Raw genomic sequence first — 22,498 nt, 5'->3', positions numbered from 1 at the left:
AGGCGAAAAAAGAAGTCGAAAATATAGAATAAAAATTTTTTTTAATTTAAAAAAAAATTTTTTTTTTTCATTTTTCCATCGAGACAACGATCTACAGTAAGATCCGTTATAACGAGATGTGATAAAGTGCACGCGTACCGAGCGAAGATTCAAAGTTGATTTTCTCGAAAACAAAGCCTCAAACGAAAAATTTTTATTCTATATTTTCGACTTCTTTTTTCGCGTAGAATCACCTCCTTTCCGCTTGTACCACCAGTTACCAATCACCTTGTATGTGTGTCACTACCACGCGGCTAATCCAGTGTAGCACACAAAATTACACGTATCTCAATAAGACGTAACTCTATTAATTGCCGGAAAATTCTAATCTTGGCACGTGCGATCTCGTAAAACGCGGCGCAAATATGTACATAACCGAAAAAAGGAGGGAAAAAGCTCGAATGGAAGAAGCGACGAAGATAATATAAAACGTTGCAGGCGGTTTTTCATTCATCGAAACATCGTTGAGCCGAGTGTCCGAGAGATCGATAGCGTCTGACCGGCAAGCGAGTCATCGCTTTCGCCTTTTTTCTGCTTTATTATCATTAGGCCGGTTGCGAGCGTGCTTACAAATTGCACGGCTGAACTCGTTAATCACCCGACATGCGAATAATTGATACGAATGGCCGGCTTTAAACGACCGACTGTGCGGTCAGCCTTTAAACGAGGACGGATTAAAACGCGAGAAAAAGGAGGGAAGATAAATTCTGTTGGTAGAGTTTTATCGCGGATCAACCTGCTGACAATTGTTTGCGCCACTTTCTTCAGTTTCCCGAGATTTTAAAAACGTCGATAAATGGCGCCATTGCTATTTTTCTTAGGCTTTTTGTTTTATCTTAGAGCAATGAATTTTCTATCGTCAAATTTCTGCTGAATTTTCTTCACAAACTATAAATTCGTAGGAACGTATTTCTGAAGAAAGTGTCGCCAGAGGATAAAAATTGATCGCCTTTAGCGCACGCCTTGTAGTAATTCGTGACATCATCTTGCGAAGCGAGCTCGTCATTAACGTAGATTTTTTATTAAAAATCGATTTAATGCAAAGACTGTGGACAGAACCGCTTAGTCTACAATTGATTGCATGCTATTTTATCAATTCATCGATTTTATTTCCGAGTAAGAAAATTCTATAAGGAAAATAATTTCATTTCACCGATCATCCGTGACAAATTTAGAACGAAGTCGAAAAAATCACGTCTATGAAATCAGAAATTCTGCGAATCACAACAGCACCCCAATCCATTCTTCCACTTCATCGTAATCGCGAACCTTCGAACGAGAACATTCCACTCGAGTCTCGTTAAACCGTAGTCGCTTCGAGGCAAGAATCAACGAAGACCTAATTAATTTACTCTGTGCAAAGAAATTACGGTCCCCTACCGAATTCTTCGGCCGAAATTTCCATTTCACCGACTCGACGTTAAGACTTCTCCTCCTAAGTTCCTCCCCGTTCTACCTTCGTCTAACGACGAAGAATTCATTTTCCAAGAACAAGTGTCGCGTCAGACCATAATCAGACCTAGTCCGCACTTATCCTGGCAATAATTGCGATTCGTCATCAATGATCGAAACAAAGCGCTTGGTTTATGTTTATCCTACAATATATATTTATTTCACCAATTTTCTCTATATTTTTATTTTGCACTGTTAATCGATTTAGCAAGTAAGGGAATAAAAGTAACATATATGTGAAATTTATGAAATTAGGTAAAAATCTATGAAATTTCGTGAAGACCCTAACGTTGTAATACCTAATACCTGAAACGTGATAGTCGATATTTCTGATGGAAATATTGTTCAACCAAAACCAGATTTAACAAAATGAATGTGACTTTAAAAAATTTATGATTCACCGCCAGAAACAAAAATACATGACAAGTAGCGATTTTTGTTATTTACGAGCGAAACGTGAAAAAAAACTGGAAACAACATTGAGCAACAACCAGCAACTTTATCAAGAAATATTACAGATTATAAGAAAGAACGTTAACGAGAATCTCCTCGTTGTTGGTTCAGCGAAGACGCAGCTTCACGACATCTGTCTCTTTATCCCATGATGTCTCTGTTTCGTTCATGTGCTTCTAGCGTTGGAACGCGTTTGTGCGAACGAATTCCGGACACGTAGCAGCGTAATGGTGCAACGCAATGCTCTAAACATCCAGGTCACGATAGCGCAGTTAACCTGTATATCCGTCGAGTCCATTTCGCGATACGTTCACGCTGGTATCGTCGTTGTTCGCGTTGTATCACTTTAACCAGGAAACTGACTCTGTCGAGCGGAACGTGTGCTGAAATGGAAAGACATTAATTTTTCGAAAGTTAGGAAAAAGAATTGTCATCATTGAAAATTGAAATTAGAAATTAGTGGTGTTTTAATAAACTGTAGCGTGTTCGTTGAGAGGCTGATGATACGCAAAGACATTCGTTCCTTTTTTTTTCAATTAACAGAAAGAAAATCAATTATTGTTGAATCGGAGTTAGAAACGTTTTGTACAAATTGAAGAAACTATTGTGCCAAAGTCCAAGTAGTCGAAAAGCAATTGAAAATCAATCGCAATGAAAACCATTTTTTCAAACTGTACTATAAATTCATAGCCAATTAATATTCATAGTTACAATTTACATTTTCGAATATGAGATCTAATGGTAGCTAGCATTTCTCAGGTTTAAAGCAAGTATAATTAAAAAAGAACGTTATTTAACTACCCCTCCATATACATAGCGTATAACTCGAACGTATATCCTATTCATAAATCGTTTCATTGACATCACGTGTGCGGGATAAATCGGCGAAATAAAAGCACACAAGCTTATAGAGAACTCGTAGAGCTTGAGAGTCGCTTCGGTCACTCAATGGCCTGGTTTATGGATATCAGTGCGGCGATATAATCCAGATGCAAATTATCGTCTTCCAGCTTCGGTCCACGGCGCACTTAATCAGCCTCGAGCACGATAGCATCGTGAAGAGCCACTCTGCCCTCCCCCCCTATTAGCCCCGCCAAGAGAAATTCCCAGGGTGACTGTCACAATTAGCTTAAGCAACTTCTAAGCACAATGACCGTTGCTCGAAGAGTTTCTCGTGCGTCCTCTCGCATTTCCCTCACGTACCACCGCACCCCTTTTCTCTTCATCTCCCGTCTCTGATCCGCGTTCCGGAAACGGATGTTACTCGCGGTGAAACGTAAAATCCAACTACTCGAGGTATTTTGCTGCTCTGGGGTACGAGAGACAATTTTTAATCCTCTTACGTTGCATCGAGTGTACGACTGAAAAATATAAATACAAAAAATGTGAAAAATATATGATGTTGACAAGTCTAATGAAACGATGGATTAATTAAATCGATGGATTACCAGGAAAAATGTCGTCACCAGCTTATTCAGAAGAAAACAACTTCCGTTTCCTGGACAGGTTTTTGATACGGCAAACTTCGAGCGAGCTACTGGAAGCTGTCAATACTTGAAAAGGGGTAACGAAATGAAATTAAGAGACACGATTTCCGTGACGTTTCAGTTCGTAGGTTTAGGTTGAAACGAGTAATCGAAGATCGAACGCTTTTCCATTGAACACGGATAAATTTGAAAAAGAATGACAACATTCACGCACCAGTAAGCTTCGCGACAATTATAATTACAATTACAGCTTGAGTTAGAAAAAAAACGCGATGTAAAATCGTTGCAAACTTTGACTAATCTTTTTTTATATAGACAGTAGTTAGAATAGAATTGGTAGTAATAATCGTTACAAATTGTTTATTGCAATATTCTCTTTCTTATACGTATTTTGTAGCCTTTCCATTAATTTTTGTTCAACGTGGTAGTAGAATTTCCACTGCTATCAGTCGTAGGTAGACTCAGTATGAAGTATAATTAAATTACCTACGAAAATAGAAAAATCAGGCCTTTTGAAGCGAATGTGAAGTTTCTTATCTTTGGACATAAGAGTCTTATATTATGTTATATTAATTTAAAACAAGAACAAATAAAGTGGAAGGAATATTACGATAATTTTGCGATAGTGATTGAGAGGGTGACTCTTTAGCCTAGTTTCCAAGTTCCCAGAGAGAACTCATCGGTTGTCTCGTGACGATCGACGAAATCGAAACTTACTCGTTCAAACTAGCCTTTCAATTCTGTCTGTCGATAGGAGTAAATTTTATCAAGAAAGTTAACAGTTCGATATAGCGATTCTCGACCTGAGGGTAGTTGGAGAGGCGCGCATGTCAAACGTTTTCCCTCGAGCGTGCAACTACCTTCAAATTTCATACGTATACCTGTGAATAACATCGTTTGCTCTAGTGAGACATGCAACGTGGCTCTAGCTGCGTTACAATGTCGAAACATACATTGGTGAATTAAAAAAAAAATAAAAAAGACAAGAATTTTAAATTAATTTTCCAATCTATAATTGATGTACGTGTACAAATTTTTAGGACCAATCGATCAAGAACGTCTTAAAATATTATGTAAGCCAGGTGGAAAATCATATTTTCAAGAAAATTGCGTTTAGACACGTCTGCGTGAGATTTTCGTTTTCGCCACACACGCGTTTCAGAAGAGTGGAAAGAAAATTCTATTTCAGGTATTTATAGAGGCTTGAATAATTCAGGAGGACGTGTCCAAGGGGAAAACACCGTGAAAATTGCAGCGAGTGATTTATGTTTCGCTTGGTCATGGGAGATGGTCTTTTGAGGGATAAGAAATGGCTAGGTTTGATAGTAAACTGCAACTTAGATTGGTAAAACGCGATAGCGCGAACATTAAATGTTATTCGGTTGGAATTTTAGATGAGATTCAAAGAATTGTAGAGTTACGCCGGGAAAGAGTGAAATACGAATTTGCAAATGGGATTTGAATAATTTGATGGACACGAGGTTAGTTGAATTTCGATGAAATAGCGTTGTTAGCACCTTCTTCTTTCTTTTTTTTTTCTGAAAGCGTAGGGCAATGAAAAAATAGAGCTTGAACATGAATGACCAAGTTCGCTTATGTTTTACTCTTTCTTTACGCATTCTATCAGCCATTCCACTATTTCTATTACCTTTCAAATGTTTCTAACAAATAGAAAGATCTCTAAATACAATCTGTACGACACATTTTTCAAAGATGAAGAATCTCTCAGAGATCGTACTGAAGGTTTCTCACGCGATTCCTCGCGCAAAGTACTTCCGACCAAATACCTATATTTCTCCAATAAAACGTCTCTAGTCATCCTTACACAATATAAAAAAGAACGACAAGATGAAAAATAACTGTCTAATAGCGGAAGCTTGCAGCGCATTGTAATTCACAATTCCTACGACGAATTTCCCAAAAACAAAGAAAGTCTCAGACATCGTGCTGAGGGATTCTCATGCGATTCCTCGCGCAAAGTGTTTCTCAGCAAATACCTACTTCTCTGATAAAACACCCGTAATTATCAGGAAACAGAGTAAAAAGGAACGACAAGATGAAAAATAACTGTCTAATAGCGGAAGCTTGCAGCGCATTGTAATTCACAATTTCTACAACGAATTCCTCAGGGATGAAGAAACTTTCAGATATCACGCCAAAGGATTCTTACATAAATCCTCGAACAAAGTGCCTCTGACCGTAAATAAATAAATAAATCAATAAAATACCGCCGATTATCACGAAACAACACGAGGAAGGAACGAAAGAAACAAATATCCGAGGAATAAATATCCAGTAGCGGAAACTCGGCGTCGACCTAGCAGAGCCGAGATTCGCGTGCGTGCACGCGTACTTTCGTGACTAACGCAGAAGTGAGACACCGTATCGCACGCGATCGCTCGCACGTGAGTGCGTCTTAATTAAAACGGGGTCGCGAGCCAACCGGAGTAACGAACCTCCGACAAGTTAAGGGGGTTCCACTCTGCTCTCCGCCTTCTCCATCTCTATTTTCTCTCTCTCTCTCTCTCTCTCTCTCTCTCTCTCTCTCTCTTTTTCTCGTTGGAGTGCTGATTGCAACAACTTGCTTTCGAACGTAACGAGATACCGATCTCTCTCGGTATTTGCAACACCTCTCTCTACGTTCCTTTTATTAGTTTTTCGCTTATAGAGAAGCTACCCCGTGAAGAGCTGAAATAATCAACGCGAACGGCGACACTTTGGGCTGTGAGAAAATTGACGACAACGAATTGACGATGAATCGCGTTAGATTCGCAGTAACAAATCAGATTATGAAGTTGTTCGAACGATGAAAAATGAACCTTCTGTTGAGTGTTTAACGCGCGTACTGCGATAATTAGGCCGTCAAGTTTCATGCAGATTTTGAGGAAATGAGACCTATAACATTTATTTCTTTCGCCTAAGTATTGTGATAGCCGCTATTTTATGAATTTCATATATTTTTGCAACTTTAAATTCATCGTAGATGCATAAATATTCGTGTCATTTTGCTTTTTTTACGTATTAACCATTTATTTGAATAATAAATACAATTGAGACGGCTAGGGAAGATAGAGTTAACTGATTTAGTTTCTAGGAACATCAAATATTCTCAATGCATCTTACGTTTATTATTCTCTGAACATTAAAAGGATTCTTCATTTCCATTCAACGAATTCTAAATCTTCGGAAATCCATTGAATCGAAGGTATTCAATAACGGAATCGAAGGATAGAACCAGTTATTGGCATTAGAGAAGTAGAATATTTCACAGTTGCTCTTTCCGCTTTTCGTAAGAAATTATCCGGATCGCTTTTGCGTTCCTTTATAAACGTGGAGGATCGTCTAGGGAACTGGTGGTAGTAAAATCAGACCAGACGAAGTTCTCGAATTGTCGTTCGGGGAAAGTTTCGACGTGAATTGCGCAGCTTTTTAGTCGTTTGAGAAACAACACGAAGAGTGACGTATGAATGTCAACGATAAATTCTTGTCGATAAACGTTGTGGCAAGGCGGGGAAGTTGTTAGTATTCGCGACATCTTAAACGGCGGATCGCTTTCCACTGGTAACATATTGCTTAGAAAGTTGTGAATGTGGGTCGCTTTTCTGCCAGGGTGTCGCGCGAGTTTACTGCATCATCGTACACATAAATCTTCCCCGTGTCTCGGTCGTATTAAAATCACTATTTCCTCCGACGATAAACAGTATTCCTCGTTGAAGTATAAAACACTCGAAGTTATAAGTTTCATAAAAGTTGTTCACACGAACTGACTCGGTTTTCAAATTTACATCGAGGAGAAGATTGCGACCAGCCTTTTTACCATAACGTAAAAATTAAGTCTGACGTCTAATGCGTAACGCGATGGTTCTTAACCATTTTGCAAATATATACATGCAAAACGTGGAAATTTAAATATCATAAATTAAAATGTCTACTGTTCAAATAAGAGTTAAACGATACGCGTGTTGTTGATTAAAAACCATTGTCGTAACGCATCGTCGCCTGTATTTCCTTTAAGATAATTCTCGGCGAAATGTTAGCCAAACTGGAATTTAATTAATAATAAATTTAGTTAATAAATTTAAATAATTTTAGTTAATAAATGTTAATAGACGTAAGGGTGATACGATATCATGGAAACAATAATTTTGACTTATTTATTTTATGTTTATTTCAAAAGGTGAAATGTTAATATAGATAATTGCAATATCCAATGCAAGCATCCTTTTTTATTAGTAATTAAGGAAAAATTATGCAGACAATTTCACAGAAATTAATAAATTCTTTGTATGACATTTCGATGTAATTTTGTGCCAAATTTAGTACGGTTCTTGAATGTAGCTTTCCTGTATCAGAAAAAAGATAAAAACCCTCTCTTTTCAAATCCTCCGTATGTCACCGTGTTAAAACGCATTAAGTTTTGTTAACAAATTCTCGATAACTGTGTGATAAATCGATCCCAGATAGACAACAGTTTCTCGTACTCGAAATTTAAAGATAATGGTCTTGAATTTTGAAGTTCACCTGAGGAATATCTTAAAATATCATCCTTCTAACAAAAAAAAAAAAAAAAAAAAGAAGAGAAAAGGAAGCCAGTTCTTAAATCTAAAAATCTTCCCACTGTTAACAAGACATTCATAAATATATTAAAAGAAACAGATGCAGTAACCAGAAAAAATTACACAAGTATCGTGAAACGTTAATCTCGTTTCTTTTTAACCAATTTCTAGCAAACTGCGTTTCTCTCCAAAGCCCTTAAGATACCACAAACCATCCCTCACGGATTACTTCAACAGCTTTTCCCCATTTCGAGTGTGGTAAAGCGGTTGAGTAGTATAGGCACGTGTGTGGTCAGACATTGAACACAGACCCTTCGAAGGCGGCCTAATAAAAGCCGAAGGAAAGTTGCCACTTGTTGCTGAATTACGCAGTAGAGAACTATACGGGCAGCGATGCTTAAGCCAACCAATATCGTCTCGGTATATCCTGGGAAACGGAATGGCCGCGTCGAGTTCGCATAAATCGCACGGAAGGGAAACAGAACTCGAGACCCGTGTAATCTTGACGCTTTTAACATTGAACACACACGCCGTAGTGCGTGTCTGTCCCTTCCGTTTCCGCCACGTTCTGGTAACAAGGCGAGATTTATCGCTGGACGATATCCATTATACGTTTGAACGCACACGTTTGTTATACGTTTGTTGTAATGTTATAACATTTTCATTTTTAGTAGATAGAACGTAAGTTAGTTGACTGAGACGCGATTCCCAATCATATTTTGGCTTAATTCTGTTGTCTTCGTCATTTCTTAGACATCTTTTTTCTTTTTCTTTTTAAATATTTTATTCGTACGAAACGTGGAATATATAAAAGATAGTAAAATTATATTGAATACTAAAATCACATATTTTAAAAACTATCTATATCGTAATAATCTCTGTTGAAATAGAGCATTCATTTCGAGCACAACTTCGCAAAACGACTATTAAACTTCGTAGTATTATATTGGTAGAAACAAATATGCAGAAATAAAATATCCGAATGAATAATTTTATATATCAAAAAGGTATAAATTTTCTATGATTTAAAATACCATAAACCAAATCATCAAATACCCCAATCACGACCCTCTTTCAATTGTACATATTTCAGAAATAAGATATCTATAATTCGTTCTTAACCCCGTACACACTCGCAGACCAGAGAACCAAGAATCAAAATTACTACTGTACTTACCATACAAAAAGCCAACGGCACTAAAAGAGAGAGAGAGAGATATTCTCTGCGGATTATCTCCATATACAGTGGAAAACGCAACAGCAGTCCGCTCTGAGCTTATGCAAGGAGAGATCAAAGCGGTTTTCCCAAAGCTTGATCGTATGGATTTACGCTTCGTTAGTTGCCGCGGCCGCGCCTTTGGCCTTATTATCGCTATAGTAAGCGGTCCACCGGGACGACCGACGACCGATGGAAATTGCTCGCGAAACCGCTCGGGATTATGGTAATCGCGCGATGCTCCCTACGTACTCTCGTTAATTTACCTCGCTCCTCTTTTTTCTCCCATCACCTCGATAAGGCTTCTATCTGAATCTACTTCGATTTCCATTGTAATTCCTTGCGCGCTTATCACGCGAAAACGGTTTGAATACGAAGGTACGCAATCTTTATCGAAGAATTTTGTTATTAATGTATCTGTTGGGAAAATCGAACTTTGCTTGATTAATGGGGAGTTACGGTTTAATTAATCATCTTGGGTGTTATCTTATGGTACATGTAAGGTAGATTTGTTATGATGCTAAGGATTTCGAGATTTAGAGTTGGACAGATCGGTACACTGGAACGTCGTTTGTATAGATGAAATTTTAGAAGTGTTTAACTATTATTCGACATATCGCCGATTGTCAGCCCACTTACACGAACGTCTAACAATAAGACACGCGTTGTGTGACACACACTCGCGTTTCGCAGTCGATACAAGTTTGCAACATTATTATGTATTTTACAGCAAATGTGAAACGATCTTGTACGAACATGAACTTTTATTAACTGAACGAAAAGTTATAGGTAGTAGAAAGTAATATGTGAATTCTTATTATATGAACGACTTGATTGTACGAACTAACTTGTCCATATACATAAACGGAGTTCTATCGTATGTCACTTAAATCAATCGTTCGAATCAGTAGGTACTTCTAGTTTCTGTTTCATATGAAATCTCATAAGACGATACTCTATACATTGTTTATGATTATACACATGCTCATGCTTTCACCCTTTTTTGAATCCTCGAAACTACTGCGCTGTAGAGACAGCATTATGTACCTATATTACAGGAAACAAAGAAACTCGATTTTGGAGGATAACATTTAATTTGACACTGTAAAATCATATATTTATTGTATTATTATATTGTCGTTAGACAGCCTATTTATAGTAGGCTATTATTATTCCCAGGTTTATTAGACTAACGTTAGAACCTCTTACTAAATAAGACTTTGATCTTTTCTAAAAAAAAAAAAAACTACGAGAAATTGATAAAAATTGGATAGCTAGAAACATGTACATGCGTATAATATATAAATATTTCCATTTTACAATTATATCAGAATAGAATTATACTCTCCAAAATATCTACCTGTAAATATCCAAAAGGCGGAAATTTTACGTTTCTTCTTCGAAACCACCACAACCTTTTCTCCAAAATTCCACTTGGAAAACATCATCCTCCGCTGCTACCGCATAATATTTCCACTCTTACCTTCCCTAGAATACGCATTAGAACTCAATTCCTCGATCTGCGCACCGGATTTCCTCATTCTTCCAAGTGAAACAGATAGAAATCCCAGCTTTACAGAAGCATATTTCGCCGAGTCACGTCTCCGCGCTTCATCCCCCAAGAAAACCAAGACTTCATCCGTGATTGTGGATCAAAGAACCGTGGTAAAAATTCCTGTTCAGGCCCCGTGTTGGCCAGCTTACCATCAAATCCATGGCGTATACGTGGCAAATGTTTCCTTTTGAACGAGTTGTAAACGTCGGAAAATAACTTGCCTCCAGTTACGTACGTCTCCGTGTGTATAGAGTTTGCCAAGTAACATCGGTTGGAAAGTTTCCCCTAGCGCTGTGTGCCTCTCTCTCTCTCTCTCTCTCTCTCTCTCTCTTCTCTCTCCTCTTCAACCATCGTAATTTCACTGTGGAAACATTCGCAAACAAGTTTACCTAATCTCCGAAGTAAATTCGTGTACGCGTGTTTGACGTTGCTCGGGCATTAATCGTGCTCGATTAATCGCGCTAGGTAATTTCGCGAATCGACCTTGAATTTCCCCAGAGAGAGAGAGAGAGAGAAAGAGAATCGCGTTGGTTCTTCCGAGCAATTCGTCTACCATTTCGGTTCCGAGCTGTTCAGACGATCATTCTAATTTAGCTTCTGCTGTAGAGAACAGTTTCTTGGAATTAATTGTGTTTCGACGAAGATAAAGGTTGAGGTTTTCTGGTTAGAGCGGCGATGAGAGAGCGGTAGAATTATTGAGATTTCGAAAGGTGGCAATATTTTTGGAAACGTGGAAATAAGAAATGGTTTTACGGACGTAAATGAACGTAGAAATGGACGCGATGAAATGATTTTTAAATATATTACCAAGTACAGTAATAGAATTCGAACACGTTATAAAATTTTGTTTAGAGTTAATTGCGTTTGGAAGATAAAGGACATTTACGTTTAGACAAGTAGAGTCAATGGACAGAAGTTCATTTAATTAAACCTTAAGTTATTTCTATAAACGAAGTACGGATAAATGCGGTGCGGATAAATGAAGATTTGCCGTATAAATAAATTATGCAGATATTCTCAATACATATTTGATATTCGTCCTGTCTCTGCATCCTAATCTCAAGTCTCTCCTCGCGCTCTCTGACGTTCGAAACTTGTCAGTTACTTGCTATAAATATGTAAAAAGCTCGCTAAAATATTTATACCAAATTCCTGTACCTATAAAATTAATTAAAAGAAAGTCGAACGATCTCATTATTTTTCGAATGCTCTCCCAGGGATAACGAACAGGGACGTTTGATCGATAAAAATAGTGTGATGACAATTCACTCAATATAGATCATTTCCTGAATTACTATATTTTGCTTGGTTTCGTAGAAGGGCGCGTAAGAAAATGAAGAGAAAATAGAACGGCGAAAAACCAAATTAAGTCGTTAAAAAATGTAAGTTTGGATTGGTTGACGATTTCGTAATAAACTGGCAATTAATTAGCCCGAAGAAAATATGTATTTTACGTAATTGTTTAAATTGGTATTCTTCAGTTTCCTTTTAACCCAGCTCGATAATGAAAGAGAAACTTTTTAAATAATAAATGAAAATTATGTTAAAAACTCGGTTGATCTCTAGATAGTCTTTATTAATAATAAGAAAACGGTCTGAATAATTTCTTTTTCCTTCTGCTTCAGTGTGCGGTGACATTCACGGACAGTTCTATGACCTGATGAAGTTGTTCGAGGTGGGCGGACCACCCTCCACGACGAAGTATCTCTTCCTCGGCGATTATGTAGACAGGGGTTATTTCAGTATCGAGGTAAGTTTGAAAATTCATTACGATACTCTCGTTCTCTCTCGAACTTCGCACAAACGCCTCCGTAGATCGTTATCGCGTTAAATAGAAATATTAACGAAAAAAAAATGGCATCGCTGCTGTCTGATAATATCAATTTACGTGATTAAAACTTCTTATTCGAGATAAAATAATAATTTTAATAATGATACAAACGATTGGATACAATATTTATTCATTACGTGAGACTGTTCTTTTATTTCATTGAAAACTTTCATTTTATACAATAAAACAGGAATTATTATTTTATCCTCCGCTCCAATTGAAATTTTGAATTGTATCGGACGAATTCCGTATCCTTGAGGTTTTCGAACGCTTCCATAAATCGTTATCGCGCCGAATGGATGGAAATGTAACAAATAGCGTAGAATCTTTTCCCTTGGATTATTTCCTGCGCAAGAAAAATAATAATTTATTTTAATAATTTTTCTTAGAGACAGGGAGAGAGAGAGATTTCTTCTTTCAATAGAAATATCAAGAAAAATAATTATTTCGATAATTCCTCTTGGTATTATTATTCTGTGATCGTTTCATTTTATCACGAGGCTGCACAATTTTCAAAAATACGTTTCTCCAACAAAATTTCGAGAAAAATGTTCTTTAAAAATTTCATTCCACCCTATATAATATCAATGATTATTTTACTATCTAATTTCGTTCTATTATCGTACCAATTGAAATTTAGCACGATATCGAGCAGATTCCAAGTTCTTGAAGGTCTTCCTATTACGATAGAACACGGAACGCGTGCAGACTCGCATTCACGAGGCACGTAGACCGGAAGCAGAGAGTTTCTCTGCTCCTTCCCTCGATTATCGGACTTTCTAATTAGCGATCCGCTCGGTTAATTACCAATTAATATGCTCTCCGTTTGTCCTGGAATGTGGTTAACCATCGAGAATACGAAGTTCAAGCCGTTCTCATTTGAAATTCCCGCGCTCGTTCGAAACTTGCACGGATTTATTCCCCTTTAGGTACTACGAGACGCGCTTTATAGGATTTCTCATATTTTCCTAGTAATCGGGAGAGCATGGAGAAAGGAAATTCTATTAAGTCTGCTTTTGAAAGAATTTAGAGAAAAATAGCTTTTCAATCGAATAACAGCGATTCGATTTTTCAGCGTTTCGAAATTTTTATCGAAAATAAGAAAGTTTGAAATTTTAGTTTACTAATCATACGGAATTGCCAGTTAATTAGACAGCTGCGAAAAAGAATCGTTTAGAGTTACATTAGCGAGTAATTAGCAGCAGTTTACGTACTTCCAATGATTGGACAGGGACATCGTTGATACAAGTTTTCATGTAATTAGTATTGTTTGGTAATCGGAATGGTACTTATCGAATTCTCCATTTGCATTAAAATGTATAAATAGTATAATGTAATATACGAATATTCTATTTATATTGCTCCATTTCCATTACACGAGTTCTATACGTATCGAAATGCGAACGAATAAAGTAAAATAGTGGAAAGAAAATATTTGTTCTTCATTAATGATTCATAACAAAAACTGAAGTATTATTTAAAAAAAAAAAACAAGAACGACAGTAGGTATAATTACTATAATATACAATAATCATAATGATAAATGTCAAAGAGGGAAAAATAAAGGAAGACGATGTAGAAGAAAGTATGCAAATACTCAATTATTACAATAATTGATTTATCCTGTTGCAACAATCACGATTATTATTAACGACGAAACACATAAATTATTCCTCGATATTTGAACGCATCGAACTCCAGCTCAATCGTCGCCGATATTTCATCGTCAAATAATTTTTTCACAAATATAGAACCGTACCTGTATGAGAAGAAATCTATAATATCATAGTAATAAATAACGCTTGCCGGAGCTAGACGACTTGTTGTCGTCCATGTGAAAGGACGTCCTCACGATCGAGCAAGATGAAAAGAATTTCAACCGGTGGCTGGATTGAAAAATCGAGAAGCAGTTTACCGTCCGTTTTTAAGAGGATCTTGCCGCAACAACGTGAGCTTCTGCGTGACCGTGCTCGCACACGCGAACAAGAAGGACGCAACGAGCCTCCATCGACAGATCGATACTCTCTATCCGCAATATGCTTCGCTGGATTCTCCGGAGAACGCCAGAGGAAAACGGATCCTTCCAGTTTTCTCCATGAAATACACATAGGCGTTCTATGATGTTACGATACGAAAGGAAATCGCGTAGTATCAGCCTTGAGCTTGCTCTTCAGGTTTATATTCTTTACGATTATTCGTAATTAAACTGTATAATATTTTATGCAAATTTTATGAACGTTGTTAAAGAAACGGAATAATGGTTGTATGATGGGCGCGCTATGATTATATTAGATTGTCCGAAAAGTTTCTTTCGTTTTATGAGGAAATAATATAATAAATAAATACGCACAACGTTTTTTATTTTATATTATTTTGTCGAATTACGTATGATCCATTTTGTTCTGTTGAGATAAATACCAAAACATTTCACAGACTTGGTTTCACGTTTGTATGAAGGTGCATTGTTATAAAAAACACGTTTGCGAAAGAAAGACACTTTTCGGACAATCAAATACATAAAAATTTCAAGATGCAAACATACACAGAAATCACGTAAAATGCTAAAATATGTAAAATGCAAAATATAAAAAATATCCAGGAAGCATCAAACGCATTAGAAAGCTATAGTGAGGCGTGGAAACATAGAACAGGCAGATATTGTGGTTCGAAAAAGGGGAGAACGTGTAAGATCTGTGAGAGAAACGTTAGGACGTTGAAACGTGTGATGGAAGATCCCGCAGGAATAGAAAGTGTGGAAAAGATTCTAAAGGATAAAAGATTGCATCAGATTAAACAAAATAGAAAGAACAGGGAGAGAAAAAATGTTGTTAAAAATGGTGGAAGAAATACTAAAGATTAAAAAGGTGTCATAAGCAGACGATTAGCGGTGAACTGTGGGAAATAATAGTTTAAAAATATGAAGAACTTCTGGCGTAGACTCTTAGGATGAAGAAGATTGGAAAAATCGTAACCAAGTCGCATTTCTTGGCTTCGAAATCAAATAAATCATTATTATTGTCAAATATCCAAAGTAAAGTACTTGTTATGATATTAAATAGACGAAAGAATTCTCTGCTCGGTCTCTCTTCAGTTTTATTCGCAAAAGTTTGAATCTATATAGACGTCTGCTCTAGCTATAACGCATTGCAACAGTCTTTCAAAAGTAATAGTACTGCAACAATGGCAAAATCCAATTCTTATTGAACTTGGATAATTCGATGTCTATTAAAGCGTAATATTGGGTTGGCAACTAAGTGATTGCGGATTTTGTCATTAGATGGTATTGACAATATCAGCAATCACTTAGTTGCCAACCCAATACATCCTGACGATGGTTTTACGAATAAGAGTGACGAAATAGGAACGAAAACGACGTAAAAAAGAATGAGGGGAAAGGTTGTAAGGGAATATTTTGAGAGGTTGATGATAAAAAGAAGAGAACAGGGTGTAAGAACGGAATATTTAGTAGCGGAGAGGAGGAGAGAATGTGAAGGATATAAGTGGGTTAAGAGTGCAGAAAAAGGTATAGGGAAGCGAAGTGACAGGGGAAAAAATGAAAAAAGCGGATCACGGGGAGACTCGTGTAAAAAGGGAGGAAACGAAGAATGAATTGATTACTCGGTTAAAAAAGAAAAGGAGGGAATACAAAGGGGAAGAAGATATCGGAATGAGTGGAATAAAAAGGAAATAAAATATAGGTAAAATATAGGAAAAAGAGAAATAGGGATTTAGGATAAAGAAATGGATAGAAATAACGAGGAGGAGAACAATGGAACGTTATATGAATCATATTCGTAAACGATATGCTTCCCTATAATTTAATGTACATGTAACAATTTTCAAAAGGAAAAAGTAAATTGAATAAGAGTATTGAAAAAGTAAATTGAATAGGATATTCCCTTTATGCAAAAATGTAAAAATGATAGCACGAATGTAGTGGAAGTCGTAACAAAAGTAGCTTCCAAATATTCATATTATCATTCAATAAAAATTACTATGTTCTACACAGACAGGGTAGTTTACGATTCAACTCTCTGGTAGCCGAAAATGGTTCCGATTGAGTTTCCAATGTATCTTGGATAAAGTGCCAATTTGATTTGCAGGAGTTGAATAAATAGTAGCAGAGAGAAGTAAAACATTGAATTTTTTATTTAGAAGACAAGTAAGACAAACGAATTCTACTAAACTGGATTCTACTAGAATGTTAAATAGGGCTTGAACTATAACATCTATGGTGTCATAGAAAGGGCTTATTCTACTATCTTAGGACCAAGAAGGATTCTACTACTTTAATACAGTTGAACAGGTCATAAATTCTATCATCTTTGTCGCGCACACTAGTGAACTTAAGCAGAAACTGGAGAGTTCTACTACTCTTACAAATAAATTTCCATCTTTATGGTTATCGTCACAGAACTCGAGAGCTCGGAGCGTTGATTCTGGAATATTACAATAGGGTGCAGCATTCTCCGTTCCTTTTTGTTTCAGCTATTCCTAGATCTTAGTTATTTATACTTTCCGGTCCCTTTTGCACGATCAAGTTAATATTAAAACAGTAAAAATTGGTTAAACTCACTAATCGTCGGTATTAATAAACAAATGGAACAGATTTGATTCGAAATACCTGATTATGATATTTCACGTAAACTTGTCAATTTACCAAGAATTGATGATATCGTCAATTATTGCGCAACAAACGTGTTAGTAATATTCCAACATAAAAATGGATATTACATTGATAAGATTATGTCTATCCGCCATTCAAACCTCACGTTCGCCTACTCTCACAATTCGAACATAAAATCCGCCGATATACCGATAAATTGATTGCACGCACGTGTAGCGCCCCGCCATAAAAATCTAAACTAAAAGTAAGAAAAATAAAGAACGCGCCAACTAAAATGAGATATAAAGCCACATAACTAAGAACTACAAGAGATGAAGTTAAATCAAGGCCGAGTTAAAGCAAACGAAGGAAGAAGCCAGAGAAAGATATTTCCAAGAAGAGGTGGAAGATCACGGAAAACCAGAAACAGGATTAAAGGCGAGGAAAACCATTCAGGAAGACGCAGAAGGAATAAGTCAGATGAGTCGGAGAAAATTGGACTCGGTTAAAGGAGAAACAAAAAGGAGATGTCGTGCAATGTTCAAGGAAAAAGATAGCTGTTTCTTCGGTTCGAAGCGATTTAAGAAAAAAGCGAGTAACGAATAGGGAACGAATCGAGCTGGATGGTTATGACACACGAAGGAAAAAAAAAATGAATGACAAGGGAAAGATAAATTGGGGGCCATAATTCCATGAAGGATCAATCCTTTGACCCTCTCTTATCGTTCTTATCGGCGATATCGTTCATCGGGTTTCTCTTATGTGCGTCCCCGGCAACTCTTATTTCCGGTTCTAGTCAGAGACACAGTCCTACGAGAAATACATTGTTTCCGGCTCGTTTTTATCGATATTCAGCCACGGAATTACTTGGAGGAAAACGACGATACGATTATCGGAATGCGGGGAGGGAACAATTTTATTTTCTTCTTAGAGAAGAAGGCTGGACCATTCAACGTTAAGGTCAGATATCTTCTGTGATCCTTTGCTAGAAGAAGATTGGGAGAACGTAAATGGTCTCCGTAGTTTATGGGAATTGGCCTCTCGATACGTTTTCTTGGCGATGTACGGAATAGAGAGAGATTGGAGTAGTTCGAAGAGGTCGGAAGCTCTTGGGTCAGTTTTGGCGATGATCGATTAGAAATACGTTTGTCTCTTGAGAATTTGTGTTTAGCGACACGTTAGGAAAAAATTTATGGGACATGTTTGTAACCTTCCAAGCTGCCTTCGAGTAAAATTTTTGTCTTATATCTTTCTCGTATCTCTTCCTGAATCTTCACAAACTTGCAAATATTTCGTCCCGCGTGGTAATATTAATTTTAGAACACTTAGCAAATACATATTTCATTTAGAGATGTGAGAATAAAATTTTCATATTTTTCCATAAAATTTCCATTCGTTTATTTTGATGGAATGACTTACACCTTACCAATTCACGGAATAAGGTAAAAAGCATGAAAATGGTAAAATTAAGACTACAAATTTTTTAAATGAAGAAACTGAACAATTGTTTCATTGGAAAATCATATTAAGAATCAACAAGGGTGCAAATATTGTGAGCATGACAGCAACGTGGATATAAACAGAAAATATTGTTTCAATTGTTCGCTCTAAATATTCATATGTGTTATTAGTTATAAATTAACGATGGTTCATATCATTCTTACAAAAACGTTTGCAATATTCATGAATTATATTTAAACATATGAAAACGGTCATGAGTTAAAACATACAAATTTCGTTTATTTATTACCAGAGGAAAATTAAAATTAAGGTACAAAATTTGGAAGATCGCGGCGGACTTAGATGCACAAAACGTCGTTACGCAAGCGAGTCGTCCAAGTTGCACAATTTTTGGCAACGATCGTCGCGAGCAAACGCGCAATTTCCTTATAACTGAAAACTCCACGGCCTCGACGTAACCCTCGAGTCAATTAATTTCACTTCGTTAATTCGTTCGACTGTCCGCGTTGTTCTCGCTCACTCTTTTGTACTTCCGCCGTCCTTTTGTGATGCCACTGAAACGATATATTCCCTTTTTGCTCGTCCTATAATTACGCCCGATACCGCAGCCATATCGCAATGAAATCATTTACCTGGTCATTGTTCCGCGGCTTGCGCACTGTAAAATGGTCGCGCAGATAACGTCTCGTTCGTTATTTCGATTTGAAGGGCGATTGAACGCGAATGGCCAAGTTCTTTCAGTTCGAATCCTCGCCAAAAGCGAATCTTCCCAACGCAAGATGAATATCGAGCAAAGATCGATGGTTCGGCGCGTTAATCCATAGCCGGTAGAACGCGTTCAGAAGTCGATCTCTTGCTTTCTGTTTCCGCGAACTTTGACTGTCTTTGGGTTCGTTTGAAAATAAACGAAGAGTAAAATTCCTGACTCGGTTTGAGTTAGGTTCTGTAGTTACGAAAGAGGCCTGTGAGAGAGTGTGTGATTGCCTTGATTTCTGCGCTGTACGTGACGATTGTACGTACCTATTCGCGAGGATAATTTGACGTTTGGTGCTCGGCGAACGTCGTGGTTGAATGTGTTCTTTGCTACTCAATGACGTTACCTTTTCGCTACGAATTTACTGTTTAGGATTGGTAAGTAGCATCTTGTTTCGGATTGATCGTGGTGCGAGAGTTAGAGGCAAATTAAGTTTAGGTTTATACGATTTGTGGTGGAAGGTTTTAGGTATGGTGATGTGCAATTTATTATTATTATTTCTTACAGGTTCTTTCGTATATTCGATGTAGAATGTAGAAATGTTGAGCTGCAGGGGAATGCTACTCAACTAAATGAGAGGATAATGATTATGTTCACATAAAAATACCTAAGGAGTTGAGTATACCTTCTGGTTGTTGCGCTCTAGAGTGGCGTTATTTCTAGAACAAAGCTCTTCAAGGATCGTCAGAAGTATCAGTTTAAACGTAGCTAATGTTTCAAACAATTAGAATCAAAATTACTTAAGACTAAACTTGAAAATTTACTCGATTCATCATGTTGTCTCGTAAGTCTTTCCCCAGAAAGCTCATCAATTTCAGTTAAATTGTCAAAAATGTTTGTATCTGTTTACACAAATAGGTTTGTGTAAATTCTATTCATCTAATTGGATACAAATATTTTTGGCAATTCAACTGAAATTGAGAAGCTTTCTGGAAAAAGACCTACGAGACAACATGATGAATCGAGTAAATTTTCAAGTTTAGTCTTAGGTAATTTTGATTCTAATGAGAATTTGATTCTAAATGAGAAGTTGAAATTTAGTTTTAGAAAAATTCGCTTCATTGTTATAAAAACCTGAATTATCCTCGATATTATACGATCCTATGATATAGGACACGGTTTTTAGCTATCGAAGAAGAAAAATATTAAAACCTCTAAACTTCCTGTCAGCAAACATCAATCAACATTGCCAACAACGTACTTCGATTCAAAGATATCCCTTTCTCTTCGCGATCCTGTCGCAAACTTGCCAAACGAGAATCTTTATCTATGTCGTTCCATCAACCAAGACAATCATCGACTAAATAATTCGCTGATTCGGCTGTAAACATGTGTCACGTTTTGTTACATGCTCCGACATGTGCAAAGAATCTGTTGTCCTAATGTCAAATGGAAATACTTTAATTTCACGCGACGTGTAATTTTAATTGGCGTAGAAATTTCGGAAAGAGCGCGTTGTTTGTGACAGGCGTGACCGGACGCTGATATTTTTGTTTCGCAAAATTGGAAGGTAAATAAGATTGAGAAGATCGTGGATCACAATCGGGACGATTCTTCGGGGTACGTTGTAAAGCAACGCTTAGCTGCGCGTCTAATTTATCGGCTTGGCAAATGATCGTGCACCGTGTCACTGATCCAGACAACGTCGCTCATAGTCACCGTGGGTGGCATTAGTCATCGTGCCAGATTCTCTTGTCTTTAACCACGTTACTTCGTTTGTACAGATTAGTAGAATCGTCTTGTAATATGTACCGACCTCTGTCTCTTGTTAAAATTGTTTACCGCGTTCCAAGACGAAAATGATCGCCTTGGCAGAGTTTGGAGACGCAGTGAGAAAATCGAAAGCACTGTTAAAATACATGTCCTTAAACTGTTGTAAAACTAAGTACAAACATATTTTTGTCGTTAACGTATAGTTAGATGTATCACGTGTGTACTGTGTAGGGCATAACTAATTCAATAGCTACAGATTTTGTTCACGTCATTTTTTATTAGCATTAATAAAAGAAAATGATGTGCAAGTCTATGAAAAATAAACAATTTTTTGATTCTGTGAATGTTCTTTTATTGGAGTTTTTATTTGAGTCGTAAATTATTGAACGATCGTTCGCGACTAGAAAGTAAAGAAAATTAAAGTAAAAGAAAGGATTTGATACTAGTCGATGTAAAATAATATTTTCAATCTTTAAATAGCAATTATGACTGATATTTACAGTTTAGTTTATGTAGTGTCGTATTTTAAAAGATTTTATGCATTTTTTAGTGGAATTATTCGTTTTCGAAAGTAGGTTATTCGTTTTCTAAAAAATCACGTCGTGCTCTAATTAATAATTTTTTTGAAAGATTTTCCAGTTCTCCCAACTTTTTCCTGCTCTCTGTATACGCGTATGCAAACTTCCCCGAGTTTCCAAGCAAGAAAGGAAAAACGGGAGGAAAAAAATCGAGGTTATATCCCATAAAATGGAATTACAATGAAATTCTCAGGCCACGTACTTCCAAGATTTCCCGATTCCACGTGCACCGCTTAAGTATGTACAGTGTATAAAACGTATATAGTGTATAAAACGTGTTAGAGTAACATGGTCCCGGCGTTATATGCACGTTAGAGTCGTCCTTATTTCTATTGTACACAGCAGCCTCTAGAAGTTGTAGTGCAGTCAGCCAAGCGCTATCATCCAATTCTTTGAAATGGCAAATTTTTCTGAAAGCACCTATGCTTTTTCTTTTCTTCTCTATTATAGTTTTAGAAAGCGTTTAATTCATCGACAATGGAGACATTTTACTGAGAAGTGCGTTTCGTCTTAAATTCGGAACAATTTCACTTGAGAATGCACTGTAGATATTAAAAATTTCGAAAGGAATTTTTGAGAGCGCGCTGTATTTGCGAAGAAAATTAATTAAATAAGAAAAATTAGTTCAAAGATGCATTGTATTTCTATGGAAATTTCTACTAAAAATTCTACTTAAAAATGCACTCTATTTACAAAAAAAAAACATATTAAAAAAGGAATTACTTTAACGATGTATTTCTATAGAAAGTAAAAATTCTATTTAATGATGCATTCTATTTTGTATATTTATTTATTCT

At 36.7% G+C, this 22,498-nt stretch overlaps 1 protein-coding gene across 4 annotated transcripts in view; it reads left to right on the top strand.

Annotated features, from left to right (window-relative positions):
• Window positions 1-22,498, top strand: part of LOC138181894 (serine/threonine-protein phosphatase 2B catalytic subunit 2) — a 242,785-nt gene that overhangs the window by 135,717 nt on the left and 84,570 nt on the right. For all 4 annotated transcript variants that reach the window (XR_011173630.1, XR_011173629.1, XR_011173628.1 and 1 more), the window contains exon 3: window positions 12,384-12,508. Coding sequence is in view for 1 of the 4 variants with exons in the window: in XM_069117275.1 (XP_068973376.1) it covers window positions 12,384-12,508 (125 nt within the window). In the remaining 3 variants the exon portion in view is untranslated. The remainder of the gene's footprint in view (window positions 1-12,383; window positions 12,509-22,498) is intronic.

This window comes from Bombus flavifrons, chromosome 7 (genome assembly GCF_040668555.2).
Source record: "Bombus flavifrons isolate JBK064 chromosome 7, iyBomFlav1_principal, whole genome shotgun sequence".
NCBI lineage: Eukaryota > Metazoa > Arthropoda > Insecta > Hymenoptera > Apidae > Bombus > Bombus flavifrons.
Note: the sequence above shows the minus strand (reverse complement) of the source record. Positions and strands in the feature narration are given on the sequence as shown.